We start from the raw sequence: 16,328 nt of genomic DNA on the forward strand, positions 1-16,328 counted from the left end.
GTCAAGTTACAAAAATGTACCACTTAAATGCCTGGCGTGCTATTTCGCTCAGGCAATATTTTTTTTTTCAAAAAGAAAATTATCAGTATTGCACACCCATGTTTAAATTCCCAATTCCGGATTAGGTTACCTGTAACATTCCTGGGTGACACTGGAATTTACCACACAAAGAAATGGCCATCTTGAAACATTTCCTGACAACAAATGGCGAATAAATACTACGACGTAAGATATTTTCAATGTTTACGCTACGTGGTATTTTATAGTTGTTTTTTTAAATTAATAAAGGATGGGCATTTTATGTTAAACGGTCCGAAATAACGCGAATAAGCTAAGTTTTTATTTAAAACCTTGATCCTATAGGTAAGTTATGTCTTTGTATTTTTTTGATTAATTAATTTATTTATTTATTTTTTTTCTTTTTTTTCTTAATTTTTTTTTTTTTTTTTTTTTTTTTTTTTTGCATACAAATGAAAATGTCTCCTTACACTTTTAGTGCGGAATGCTTCTTCCATGCGCTATCCATTGAAAAGTACATTAAATGCTCTTCTTGCACGCCACTTACCGGAAATCTGACTTTGTGACAATAGCCAGGGAAAAATAACGGTCGTAAAATAAGTCGATACCACGTGGGGGGAAATGCGCGGAAAATAGAGATAATTTCATTATTAGTAGCTAGCATTTTCTAATATTCTTTTTCAAATATCAAATAATAACAGTGAGGGTATTCTGAAATGAGTTGTTCGCACTGTCGCTGTAGCGATATTTAAGAGGTAAGAAGTGGTTGACAAACAGTGGAAGTGGTTTTGTTATCCGATCTATTTGTTATCGGAAAGTTGATGGATATATGTATGTAGGAGATAACTATTGACTGCTTTCAAACGAGGACGTATAAAGTGTCCATAGTTTCGGATTGATAAACTAAACATTTGCGGTATGTAAATTGAAAAATCATGTGAAATAATTTGGGATAATTTCAAAGTGATTTTTGAGTGCTTTATCTAAAACATATTTGTTTTACCTTTTAATGTTCAGCATAAGATTAGATTTTTCATTGCTGAGTTATTAAGTTTTGAAACAAAATAGTGATTTTATAAGAAATTGAATAAAACAATTGAAATAGTTTCGGTTATTATTTTACAATTATAATGATGATCATTAAAACAATCGGTAACTAGACGGATTCTGAGAGAGTAATTTATAAACTGTAAATTGTGTGTTTTTAAATCGCTGAGGAAAAAAAAACAAATTCTATTTTATTGTTAATTATAAATGGCTCGCGGATTTATTACCAGAGTGTCATAAAATGCGTTAACATTGAACTGAAAATATATATCGGCATAAAAACATACTGTGAAAGTTGATACTACTATTTATGTGGCTGCAATGACGTCCGCCGCTAACACGTCACTAATATTGGCTAATTGCTAAAATATAATAATTATTATGTAAGTGATACTGGCAACTTGGTATATACATGTCATATAACCTTGGAAAAAAGAGCATACGGGTTATTCTATATCGACAAGTGAAACAAAATACATTACTATCTGCTTTGATGGAATATTATACAATCATATAGAAGTGGAAAGAGAGATATTTTCGTTAAATGTTTAATTTACTTTTGAGCAATGAAAGGATTTTATTTAATAAATGGATTTGATGTCTATTTTTGAATTTAAACGGTTCTTATTGGCAACTGAACTTTAAAAGGGAATTGGTTTATTAAATTGCAAAGCGGATATATACATTGAATACCAGGATCTTGTTGAAAATAGAAATATATTGGCAATATGACTAATATTTAAAAGAAATGCACATTGAGATTTTAACTGCAATTATTTCAACTAGATATTCTATGTAAAAGCTTGTAACCTTAGTTTTATATTTGATTTGAATTTGAAAAGTAAAATCTTGGATTAAAAAATCATGGATGCGCTGAAGGAAGTTAAGGAGTGGCTCTATAATAAATTTCAAACTATGTCTTCGAACAGTGCCGGTGAGGCGTCAAACTTTCGAGGTATAACTGCTTTAACCCCTCAAAATATTCCAGAATTTGTAATACCCGGATCTGAACAATCTTCGCGGAGAACCAGCAGCGAATGCTGCTCAGAGCTAGATTTTACATTTAAAAGAAATAGTTACGGCGGAAGAAGTTATGCAAGCTCTCCCCCGGGCAGTCCTCGGTGCCTTTCACCCTCAGATTCCGCTCCATGCATACATGCAATGAATAATAACCATTGTCGTTCCGCGCCAGTGACGCCTAAACATGAAATCAGACAAATTATCGGCTGCAGAGAGATCCATTCAACATCCGGGCTAGATCACGTGCCAGACGGAACTAATGATGATCCTCTATCATTTGCAGCCATAAGTCTTCCACACTTTCGCGTTAAAACATCATACGGCTTCACGACGCTTACAGAAAATCCTCATACGCGCAGAAAAGAATCCTTATTTCACATGGGGAGTGATAATCTTCTACCAAAGCGATATTCTCCTAAAGCTTTTCGACAGAACTCGTTAAATAAGATAAACTTGGAAAGAACTTCACCCGATCATAAGACATTATCTCGTTCAACTTCTTGCATAACAGCTCATAGCGTTTACTGTAGAAGTATGCCGTCGGTTGTAGTCACAGCTGCAAGGCAAAACAGTCGGACGAGGACGCCGTCACCAGACATGGAGAATGTCGGAGACCTTACACACAGGCGGCTGTCGCCATCATATCATTTATACACAAACGATGGTACTCTTAGAGGTCCTATACAATCCAAACATAATCGCTATTATAACAGGCGGCGCTCTTCTCTTGTTATTCAAAATGAAAATGGCGCCGATAGTTCTAGTCCGTCTGTTTCCGGTGGATCAACTCCTTCCTGTGGTTCTGCCGAACATCTAAATGATAATCAAAGACGGAGCCTTGGAGACTTAAATGTGCCTCGTCAACCAAGTCCTACATTTAAAAGACATTCAGCCCCTAACATTACGTCAGAAAATAAACAAAAAATAGCCGAAAGTCAAAAACCACGCTCAAGTTCTTGTCACGTGATACTGAAATCTAAACCAGCGCCAACCAATCAGCATCACCTATTTGCTCCGTTCGGAGAACTCAAATTTAGTTTTCAATATCTAGCAGCTTCGAAACAACTGAAAGTTAGTCTGATAAAAGCGGAAAATCTAGGTGGCCATCAAAAGCAAGATAAAAATATTAATGCCTATGCCAAAGTATGTCTTATGCCCGGGAAAATTCAAAAACAAACAAGTGTTGTCGTTAAAAAGACAAGAGACCCAGTGTTCGATCAGGACATGTACTTTCACAATATTTCTTTAGAAGAACTTCACAGTATGGCGTTGACTATCAAACTCTTTTCAAAATCGGTCAATTTCAAATCACATGAATTTATCGGTGAAGTGTATATACCATTGGACAATTATGACGTCATGGTTGAAAACCGGATATGGAAAGACTTAGAGTCGCACAAAGATAGAGAGGTACGTATAAGATTAAAATAGCCGCATTTGAAGTGATATTGTTCCGTTTGATCAAAAGTGACGCAAGAGAAATGACGTCATAATAAGTAATATAAAATTGTTAAGTTTTATTAGTGACATTAATTGTTAGTTATGACACAACTGCACGGAGCAATAATACTGTAAATTTTGCAAAAGAAAAAATAAAAGACCACATAGATCTAAATAGATTGACAAGGCTCCATTCCACTTTTTTTCTTTTGCTTTACTGATTGACCTTGACCCATTTATTTTCGATTGTTATACCATCATTTATTAAAAGAAATATGTAAAATATATATCAAAGAAACCATACAGAGAACAGTTTAATTTTTGTGTGCATTCTTTTTCCGAGAAAAATAATGTCCTCCGATATGCAAATGTTGCATTGTGGAATTCTAAACAATATGAATATTTCAATATTTAAAGAATTTTAGCACCTGAGGTCTTCCTTCACCAGAAAAAGGCTGACAAGCAGCCATGTGACATTTACAGTGCTGGTGAGATGTTAAACCCAACCAAAATAAAAATAATTTTAATTGAATCTAAGAATATTCATTTTATCTACCAATAATTTAATATATTTCACAAGGATCATGATTTGATTGTCTGATTTTGTTGCTAAAATAATTACAATCTATTTCCGCACATAATCATTGAATTCTTCACAAATATTTATCTTACGAAGTAGTCAATCAATCAGGCTTTTTTACATCTAGTGTCAACATTTACTTTCGAATATTTGTCGTCTGCAGAAAAAGCAACAAATGATCGATACCAATCAGTGCAAACTAATCAGATAAACCAATCAATTTAGCTAATAAAGTGAGAAAAAAAAACAGTCCATCATTTTCAGAGATAAAAAGCTTTTTTCACTGGTACAGATATATATGATATCGATTTTTTTGAAAGGTTAGAAGCTATTAAATCCTACGAGCGGTGTATTAGTAGAACAATTACTTGTGAAAAATACAAAAGACAGCTGGTGAAATTCGTCACGTCACATACACACGGTGCAGATGTCTGTTAATGTCAAATCAATATATCTTTTTGTTGCTTTCCAATGTTTGTAGTAAATATAAGGTTCATATATCTTATTTGTAATCAATCTTGTAAATCTAAAGTTATGTAAATTTTTAACGAATAAAGCTCTTTAAAGGCACATTATGCATCAGAAACAAATAAATTTTCACTTCTTTCTAAATGGCTAACATGAGTTTTAAAATGTTTAAATTATGGCTTTAGAGTATGTTAGATGCTTTTTACCTGATGAAAGTAGCGCTGAATGTGAAACTTTTTGTCATTAATGTAGCAAAATGTAAACACGGTAGTACTTTGATTTCCATACAAACACTACATTTGTGAATCACTATAATTGTACTTATTGCCAAAAACAGCAACAGAGTTACATGTATATATACATGTATACAATGTTTAGCGGTATTTTAGAACTAAAATATTATCTTTGTATATCTCTTTAAGTAATGAATTCTTAAATCAGTATTTAAACCAAACAGCGCAGCGCATGCCTTTGATATGGCAAAGTAACTTTATTTTTAGAATTTAAGGCAAATAAATAATTTATTAATATCTTATTTGTTTTCAAATCATTAAGTTAACATTCAACCATGTAAAAACTTTCCAAAATTAAAAAAAAAATAATAATAACAAAATTGTATACACATGTACATATGAATATGGAAATGTTAAAGAAGTAAAAAATTCTGTCCTAAATCTATTTTAAAATGTGGCTAATCACCCCTTTTTCAGCTTTTCATAGATTTTACACATAGTTTTTCTCTTTTGACAAATTGGTTGTCGAATATAACGGAATACAAAATCATTCTTCATTTTCAAATGTGTGTTGAACATCAAAATAAAATTCTTTCCACATTTTTGTAAATCAGCAGTCAATTTATCTGAAAGAAACTTTTTTCTCTTTTCCTTTTCTTTTCTTTTACTCTCCTCTCTTTTTTACTTTTTGTTGTTATTTTGTCTGTTTTACCCTTTTTATCACATTTATGCCGCACTTTTCACAGTTTTTTTTCTCACTTTTAACAATGTTTTAACATAATGAAGAAAGATATTCTATCACCATCTAATGCAGTATTGACATCTGTTTAGTGTTTTGTCACTTTTTGATTCATTATAAACACAAATATGAACGAAAATAATTGTCATTACATGTATTTGTTTGAAACGAGGTTGCTTTCTTTTTTTCTCCCTCTTTTTTAAAAAAAACTTTATTGCTTGAATGGATTCCGGCAATATTATCTGTTGATTTTTTTCATTGTTTACATTACTAATGGTTGATGTATAGATGTAGAGATATCAAAGGAATAATAAACCTCTTAACAAAATAGCTCTAATGTCAAATGGGAATTGTCATCACCTGTCTATTGTCAATCTATATTGAAGCATGTATCAAATCTTATATTGATTACGTCTTGTCCTTGTAAAGATGTTCATTTAATCAATATGCAAAAATGTACAAACAAACAGACGACAAATAAGCACATACCAAATTTCCGGCGGCTAAAAAGTTGAGAAATATGCAAAGAAACTGTCGTAAAAGACAAATGAGCGTGTACTAGTTTTCCGGCGGCCAGAAGTTGAAAAAAATGCGGTACTGTTTGTATATACGCATCGAGTTATCATAATTATTAAACAGTTAATGGAAGAAGAAAAGTACAGATTAAACGTACTAAATAGGGTTGAAACAGATCTACCTTGAAATAAATATCTTGAAATAAATGAGCCGCGTCATGACAAAACCAACATAATGGGTTTGCGACCAGCATGAATCCAGACCAGCCTGCGCATCCGCGCAGTCTGATCAGGATCCATGCTGTTCGCTTACAGACCCTATTACAAGTAGAGAAACTGATAGCGAACAGCATGGATCCTGATCAGACTGCGCGGATGCGCAGGCTGGTCTGGATCCATGCTGGTCGCAAACCCATTGTGTTCGTTTTGTCGTGACGCGGCTCAAATATATTGAAATGTAAGCTTAGATATACGTGTATGAGTGTTTTCATTCATAACAAAAAATAAAGACAATTATAGTAATAAAAATGCAATTTTCGGTCCTTTCCGACAATTTTGAACACAAAAATACAAATAGACAGAACGGATACTGTAATTCAGTTTGAAACTTACGCAACAAAATTTAGGACATGTAGAACAGTAATTTGCTGAGCTTATTTTATGATATAATATTAAGGTCTACTTAAATTACGTACATCTAATGATTTAAAGAAGCATACTAGTACATTATGTTTTTGAGAATTACTGTTTACAAATGACATTCCTGTAAATATTTCTGATTTGATTGTGATTGTATGTAAAGGTGTTCTAAAACTGATTCTGATTCATTACTAAAATATAACTTTTTGGTAAACAAGTGCCAAATACATATTCGTTATTAGTATTCATAATACTACAAAATTACACACTTTACCTTTGTTTACATCAAAAGTCACGTGGTAGAAGTACGTGCAATCTGTATTGTTTCCGGGATGACTTTGGTAATCGGCAAGGTGTTCCGAATGTGAAAATGTTCAAACGATACATATTAAAATGGTGATAGAAGAACTTGCTTCATCACGTATAACGAACTCGTAATAAGTGAAATTTAACCAGCACATGTTTGTTGATTGTTGTTTGTTCTTGTTTTTGAACTAATCAAAGCCAGGTATGCGTGACGGACGTTTATATTCAGTTCTTTAGCAAAAAATAAATATTACTTAAAACAAACTGTACTTAGAGTTTTAATATATTTCAACACCGACATAGTCTAGGGTGTTTTTTTTTTTTTTGTTTTGTACACGAAGCAACGTGTGATGTGGATATCGAGAACAACTTATCATTTTATGCCTTTATGTTCAACTTCATTTGTTCCGGATTATTCACTCCTGAAAAAATAATTTCGCACTAGAAGCTTTTGTTTCAATTTTGTATAAGATTTTACTTTACAAATTTACACACACAAAATACGTAAAAGATATAAAAAAGAAGCTTTTTGTGGTGTTAATTATTAACATATTGACCTTTTCACGTCTATTTTTTGTAGATATGTGTTGGCTTTCCATTTCTTGACGTTTATCTGCAAATAAATGATAACAAAGTAGAAAATAGTGCGGTTATAAGCAGATTAGAGCTTCTTATCTGATAATGTCATACTTCGTGCATCTAATCCGATTTGTCTTATGAATAAAATTCAACATTATTTTTCATATAGCATACAGATATTAAACACAAGTTCATGTTTAAGTGTTTGATTTTATAGAATGATTTAGGTACCCATTTGACTGATTTGGTCAATCTTTTTTTAGATTAAATACATCAGTATAAAATTAAATTAACGTTTATTAAACGTAAATGATCATCAAGTTATAGTGACGTCACGTAACAAATGTTCTCGGCATTAACACTAGATATCCTATTGAGCTTTCATTGCTTACAGATTTTAAGAGTTTATTTAATGTTTAATAATTTTAGCTTCTCGTTTATTTTTCATTCTTAAATATTGAAATAATAAGACGTCATTTCGCTGAAATATCGGAATTTTAAGACGTCGTTTCGCTATAATAGTGGAAATAATTCGATGTCATTTTGCTAAAGTATTGAAATAACAAGACCCATTTCGCTAAAATATTGAAATAATAAGAGGTAATTTCGTTAAACTATTGAGCAAAATAATAAGACGTCTTTTCGTAAAAAAAATTCCCTTTTCCCTCGATTTTTTGTTTAGACAAGATATGTGTGCGTTCGGCTTTCACTTTGTTATTAAACAAATCGGACCTACCACCCCGTCGCTCCCACAATATCCCACAAATATCACATTTTCCTAAAAAAAAACAACATATCATACAATTACAATTTAAATACTTTTTATAAAAATGTTTCAGTGACTGCTGACTAATGTGAGTGGGTTAATTTTATCAAATTAGCCCATCGCAGTTACTTTCTTAGGATGTCTTGTAATTGGTTTATATTTGAAGCTGTTGAGATTTTCAAGTTTTGGTTTTTAACAGTCTTGGGTGAATTGTAGGTGTGTGGGGGTGGTAAAAGATGGAAGGTATAATCACACTTTGCCTTACTATACGCCAGATTCATATCTGTTGCCATAGAAAACAAATCACTCTAAAACAAAAACAACGAAAAGGCTAGTTGAAGAATACTTTGACATTTCTAGTGGACAGTTTCGAAAATAGCAGCGAATGACAGTAATCTAATTAGTGAATGCTATGCTATTTTTGTCCAGAGTGGAACAGAATTACTTGAGACAATAATTTTATGGTAATTTGATCAGAGGAAATTATATGATTCCTTTGGTTGTTCTTACTGGACTTAAAGTAAATAAACGCCCTCTTGTCTGACATTAAGAATGAAAAGTTACTTTTATCTTTTGAATAAGTAAACAAATCTTGTATTTGATCTACTTCCTACCTGAAATCAAATAAGCTTATATGTGTATTGAGTTAACGGAAAAAAGCAAATATTCACGTGTAAATAAGTCTTAATGATGAACGGTTACTTTAAATTTGCTTTTAAGTTATACATGTATCAAAATTAGTTTTAAAAATAGTTCTTTATCAGAACATTTCGTCTTTAATGCTGTATTTTATATATCTTTACCACATATTTACGTGACATTATGCTCATTTTTTCACAGACAAGTTGCACCAAAATTTTTATTTTATATTTAAGAGATTAGGTTTGTTATCAGCAATTGATCTATAATAAATAAAGACTTACATTAGGATAAATTATAAAAACTGCCTAAAATATAGACTGTCCAACTTTTTTTATAAATTGAATGTTTCTAGTAGATTCAGACGGGTTTTTTAGACATTGACAAATTTGTGTGGTTCACGGTGGTAATTGATTATCCTAGTTTGTTATAAAATTAAAAACAAGTAGGACAAAATGTCATGTTTTTTTAAATTTACCTGAACAATAGTCGTTTACCCTTGGATTGGTTTTACCACTTTAATAAAACGTACTGTTCGTCATCTTACTGGTAAATAATAGTATTATCACGATCTGGACTCAAGTAAATGTTGCTGTAACCGGATCGCACAAGGTTCGAAAGCGTTCATTGCCATCTGTTCTGGTACAATTATCTTGTGAACCAAATCAAAATTCCCTTAAAAAACATATTTGAATATTATTTTCAACCGTAAACTAATAACATTTCTTAAATATTCACTTATAAAATACGGATTTTCTTTCTATCTGATGCTATACAGTTCTCAATATAGCAAAATATCTACAAGTATATTATAGAATTCTATAAATTGTTGGTAGCATTTCCATACTTTATGTTTTATAGCCTAACTACACGTGGTTCTTATACAGAATCGATTTTTTACGTCTTGACTGCGTTTCTGAAAATAATACGTCTCTGCGGGTGAAAAGAAGCCTTTGTCAGAAACATAGATGTCGCTTTGAGGAAATATTTCTTTAATTATTGATGCTTTCACAGTTAAAACATCCAACTAAAAGGTCAATATATATAAACCTTATATAAAGCACAGCGAAAAAGCAATGCCTGGGATAAATTAGGGGAGCAAAATCTGTAGTATACACGCAACATGTCACAATTTGCTGCACTTCTCCGGAAAAGGAAAATGCACAATACATCAATCTAATTAAAGTTATACTTGTGCATTGTATATCTGGTGCTTAAATTAAAACCAAAATTGTTAAATCTCTTATATTATAAGTACATGTAAAAGCACTTTTCAGTGTGGCAGAGAAAAATTTAAAAGTTATGTTAAATTTGTAAATGAATTTTCCTTTATAGATAAGATTTGTAAAATGTCTTCATAATTTTATGATTTTCCCTGACATTCGAGGTTTAAAAAATTAGGTATGCCGAAATGTTTGTAATTTTTTCAGCTGAACTTTTCTCCGCATTCTTTTCGAATACCTAGCAGAACATTTCATTTTTCCCGCCATAAACGTGTTTTATACGCAAAATATTTATAGAATATAAAATATAGAAACCCTTAAGTTTGTGTTACAATTTTTGCGGAATTAATAATGTTTTCGTCATGCTCGTTCTGGAATAAATGTATATGTAAATGAAAGGGTGAAACAAAATAATATACCAAGATATCATTTATAATCCCTTGACGGTCATAAATAGAACAGACGTGAATAAAATGCTTTTAGCACTTATAATGTTTAGGGAATAAATACCAATTTTTCACGAGCGCGTTAGCGTACAATAATGCATAATAATGCATGGTTAAATGTCAAATGCGCACGCATGTTATTACCATGAAGCTCAGGAATAGTTGTAGAACATTTGAATGACAAACCATAAGTCTCTTACTATGCTAATGCACTTGATTCCTCTGATATATTATGAAGCGTGCAAGATTTGTTTTAGATAAAATGATACACATGTAATAAAGGCTAGGTTGTTACCACGTAAACGAACAAAATATTATTGTTAGTATCTATTAAATTAAAACGAAGGTGATTTATTGTTGAAAGCGGTTAAAGACTTTAAAGAAATGACTCGTTACCTTGCAATATGTTAAATGAAATCCAAAAGAATGCTTCATAAAGAAAATGCCAGATTAAACAAAACAATATATAAGAGTGCACGGAATTGTAGATAAAATGAATAAAATAGCTGTTTCTTTGCAAGTTGATTCATTGAAAATGAATTGGTTAATAAAACTTAATCGTCCGTAATTCCATAAATACTCTTTTAGATGGGTTTTACATCGCAACAACACAGAAGACGTTAATTTTACTGGTTGAGTAGAGTATAAATACCGACGTTAAGTAAGCTAGCTGGATAGCTTCAGCTTCCTCACATGAAAGAATCCAAAGGCCCTTGTGGGATTTGAACCAAAAGCGCTTAGGGCAATGGGTTAGAAATCAACGACCTTAACCAATTATATAGATTTTATCGGTATTTGAAAATCCTATCGAAAATAAGCTCGTTGTAGACTATTCCACTTGAAAAAAACAACAACAAAAAACACATTGATGGCGGTTGCTTTTATATTGTTTCATCTTTTTGCAGGATCTGGGATTTTTGTCAGTCGGACTGAAGTTCACCCCTGGACTTGGAATCCTTACAGTCAATATTGAACAGGCCAGACAACTTCGCCTTCATCCAATTACTGGATCACCAAGTAATTATTTTCTCCATTCCGTGTTTTATTATTGTATGCTTTTACATAGATATATAGATATTAAAGGGTATAAAGCTATATCTTTTAAAAATACTTTTATTAAATCTATACACAGTAAAATTATGTTGTTTCGGTAACTATATGGTCGGTTTTTTGAAACATGTGTAACATACAATGTCTGTGCTATTTTATCCAAATGAATATTACATGCAAACAGAATAAAAATGTTCCGAAACAAAATATGCTGCTTTTTATGTAGGTTTCTTTACCGTTTATCAATGACTTTTTTAGATAAACCATTTGCTTTTTAGGAAATAAACAATCATATTTCTTTCATACAGATAGTATTATTTTACCAAATCCAAACAATATTTTTTCAGCAAATATATAGCTTTATACTCTTTATATATAAATCAATGCTATCTACTCAAATAGATGATACTAGTATATATTCTTTGATAATGATGATTTATACTTCGTTACTGGCACACTTCAAATGACATCTTGTAGTATCATGTTTTGGCAACCAAATAGAGAAAAAACAAAATCCGTACAAGATACGCATATAACGGCAAAATTGAAACAGACTCAGTTTGATTTATTTCTTTAAACCGTGACTTAAAGATCATAGAAAATAACAAATACTGATTACAATTACATACATCTGCCTTACGTGTTGGATGTTATGTCAAAGTAACATTTATTATGCTATGGCGGCTGACCAGCTTTATTGGTGGATAATGACTTCGAGGTGTTTCTCTGTGCATAGTTTTATTTATGAGTGGGCATACGAGTAAAACTTCCCTTCCGTAGGCCGGGTGGTAACTTTTTCTCATAAAAGCTTTCAGAGTCTCTGGAGGATTCGAATCCACAACCGTTAGGGGACAGCCAGTATGATGTCAGCGCCTTTCACCACTCCGCCACTAAGGCCCCAAATAAATTGTTTCTGCATACCGTTTTGGGTAAAAGATCATACTTTAAAATAACTCGCATTATACGATTGTTTATAGCAATATTGTTGAATAAAAGTTTGGGAATAAATTTAGTCCGTGAAAGTCATATTTTGATACATTAAACTTCGCCAAATTCACTTTTTGTCCAGAATAGATTAGCAATGAAAGCCATTATTCGGAATGCTCTGTTGACCATTTATACAATTTTCCTTACGCTTATTTTAAAACGATATAACTCTTACTTAAAATAATTTATTGTTTTCCAGATCCATACGTCCGTGTAGAAGTGTCAAAACCAGATCGCTCTGTAATCAAGCATCAAACAAATGTTCAGAAAAACGAGCCAAATCCCTCGTTTGAGCAGTTGTTTACATTCGAAGTTAGTCCCCATGCAGACGACATGTACGCCACTTCTGTAAACATCTTAGTTTATGATCACGACAGATTCCGCAGTGACGTTTTAATCGGACAAGTTGTTCTAGGTTGCCTAGCAACCGAAGTTGGCCAATATGGCCATTGGCAAGAAATGCTAGAGAATCCCAATTTAATGATTTCAAAATGGCACTATCTAATAGACCTTGATGACTGAGGGCTGTTTATTTTAGAATCTACTTACATTCAGCTCAATTACCGTGTGATTTACAATTTAAAAGGAAGTTCGAGGCAAGGAACGCTCTTAACAAAAATGGAAACAGTTGATTTAAGGATAGGCTTTGCTTCAAAGTTTCGCTACTTAAAAACTCAAATTTGAAATGTCTAGAAATATTTCTAGAAATTCAGCTTTGTGTCAAAGGCGTTTTCGTTTTGATTTGAAGGTATAATTTTTGAAAGTACGTAAATTTAGTAATCAGCTTTTATGTTTATTCAAATAATGAAAAGGAATTAATTGGCCTTTGTATTGACTTCGTTTTCCTTTTACATGCTTATTTTATATTCATGTACTGATTTCCTTTATCTTTCCATATTGCTATCAGTTTTAATATTTCATAATGAAATACATTGTACTTTAATTATCTTTTTTTTAATTTGAATCATACCTTATTTCTTTTAATTGACGTAATGTATTTTATTACATTTAGCTTGCATTTTATTTAAATAAAACATTATATTTGTTATGTTGTTCCTTAATCATCAATCAAATAAGAAATAAGTCATGTCTTCATGTCTTGCGAACCCTTGTTTAATTTGAGCGTCTTACATAATTTTACCTTTACATTACGGCGATAAATAATTTCGTTTAATTCTATGATTGAAACTTCCCTAAATGATTCGTCTAGAATATTAAGATATATGAGCAGATAATATACTGACGTTTTAAACAGTACAATGGTATTGCGCTACATTTTACTTAATATACATTGGCTTGGTTTTAAGTAGCACTGACAATGTCAACGTCATATGACGAATTTCAAACTTTCAAAATTTCAAAGGTAGTGGAAGGTTAGGAGCCACTTTGTACAGTGATTTAGGCATTTACAGGCATCAAAGTAAAATCACCGCATCTGGAAAAGCTGGTTGCCAAGCCTCCTAACATAAATGAAATTAACATAGTTAACATAGACGACTATAGCTACTTGGTGCAATAATGAAACTTTTGAAAAGAAATGTTTTCTGTTTTACAAGACTTATTCATTATAACAAGACCCTTTGTATCTTAGATAAATGTAAAACCTGGACCAATAATGGTCGTGGTTGCATGTTTGGCACAATCAGAAATCACTTACCCTTATGATATTTCCTTAACGAACACTTTATCAAATTTATTTGAAAGACAAGTATGTAATAAAGCAGTTTAAATATTGAAACCCCGTAGTTCTTCATAGTACTCTAACGACCATTGTTCAACGAAAATTGATTTCACCATCAATGCTGACTACGGAAGTCAATTACAATTATTTTGTACACTTAGCGCGAGATAATCACATGCATTATGAATTGAATTGAATTAAATTCAAGTTGATTACACAGCTTGAAAAGCAGAGTAGTTGTCGAGAAGGGTTTTTTGTTTTCTCATTAATGTCAAGTCCTATTTTGGAAACATAGACACCAGCTTGAACTCAAGCCATATGATTTATATCTGTATGGTATAACTAGTAACTGGGCAAGTTTGGATTATGGCAAAAGAAAGAGAATGTCACCACAAATATTTTTCAGTGTCTTGGGGTTAACACTCCAATGCCCTAACAACTTCACCACTCATCCTCCGGTGCATTAGAGACATAAGTGTGATTCGAATTTTTGTTCTTTAATACAATAAATAACATGTTTCATCAATTTTGACATTTTTTAATTAGTAAAATGGTATATTATTATTTCAATGACATTGATATATTTAAGAATAATTGAACTAAGGTGTAAAAATGGAAACAGCAAATATGTTTAACCTATGCGACCAGTACATACCGACCAAGACAAGACAGCACATCCATGCCTTCTTATCATGGTCTGTCCTGTTATATAGTCAACAATATATAATTGAATCTTTTATAAATGATAAAATAGTTATATCTTCATTGAAAGATGGACAGATCTATTTAAAATAGTGGTAGAGTAAAGGATGATTTCTGTGTATTTTGTTAAAATATTCTAAACAGGTACAAAGTGCCAATTAAAAATATATGAGAATCGAATATTCTAGGCAAAAGAAAAGAAAGCTTTTTAGAACATACCTTTTTCAAATGTCCATACCTTCATAAAAATTACATTCAAACAGTAACAGTTTAAGGGGAGAAATGGTTAAATGAAAGTGATACATTTTTGAACTATAAACTAAAAATAAATTGGAAAAAAAAAACACAAAAATTCCACCTTTGCATGTTCTAATTAACTCCATAATTCAAGGATGCGGAAATACTTTAAAATTATTCTTAGAAACCACTGTGTCTTTTAACTTAAATTGATAGCGTGTTCTTGTGTTTTTATTTCCGAGAAAAGCAGTTCAAAATCTAATGCAAAGATGTGTCTGAGATATGTCAGGGAGAGACATTGAAGAGCTTTGCTGTTGTTATGATAATGCTTGCAGCGATTGTGAAAAAAAATCTTTATTTGAAATATGAAATTCATTTTTTAAACTGTACGTTTGATATTTAAAACAAAAGTTTGCACTTTATGCTTTTTGGATGACCTCTGACAATGTGTATATTATATAAACTGTTACACATCTTCTTCGCTAAATACATATAATTGCGATATTATCTTAGCACTAAGCTGCTTGCTAACAACAACGGTTTCTACCCATGTGACCAGTTCAGACCAAGATCAACTGGCAAATACATGCTGTTAGATGTTTGTCTGCTCTGTTTGCTTTTCAGTAAAGTAGATATTTTTATATTTTTCCTAAATTGATGACTTGTCTAGATTAAAAGACGGATAAGGCCGTTTGGTTTAACTTAAACAAATCTTGTTTGTTTTATCAAAATATGCAAACCAAACAGCAAATGACTAATTAAAAAAATTTATTTTGATTTAATCATATTTTATTGTTTAAATATACAAGTTTATATCTAGAAAAGCAAAAGCATTGAGCCCAAGTTATTTCAACATAAGCTATCGGTCCTCTCTAAATTTGTATGCCCTACAGTGATTCTCGACTAGTCAAAGCTTTTTAAATCGCACCTTTTAAGTATATTAAAACATTAATGAGAAATTTAAAATGATTTAATGAAATTTTATTTTTGTAATTATTAAAATGTTAATAATC

General features: G+C 31.5%; 1 protein-coding gene across 1 annotated transcript; it reads left to right on the plus strand.

Moving 5' to 3' along the window:
• The first annotated feature begins 642 nt into the window (after positions 1-642).
• Positions 643-13,705, plus strand: LOC132742172 (synaptotagmin-4-like). The gene is made up of 3 exons (XM_060730498.1): positions 643-3,495; positions 11,564-11,675; positions 12,895-13,705. Exons 1-3 carry the CDS (start codon positions 1,930-1,932, stop codon positions 13,215-13,217), a joined length of 2,001 nt encoding a protein of 666 aa, XP_060586481.1. The 5' UTR covers positions 643-1,929; the 3' UTR covers positions 13,218-13,705.
• Positions 13,706-16,328: the final 2,623 nt, after the last annotated feature.

This window comes from Ruditapes philippinarum, unplaced genomic scaffold (genome assembly GCF_026571515.1).
Source record: "Ruditapes philippinarum isolate M1 unplaced genomic scaffold, ASM2657151v2 ctg209_1_1_1_1, whole genome shotgun sequence".
Classification (NCBI taxonomy): domain Eukaryota; kingdom Metazoa; phylum Mollusca; class Bivalvia; order Venerida; family Veneridae; genus Ruditapes; species Ruditapes philippinarum.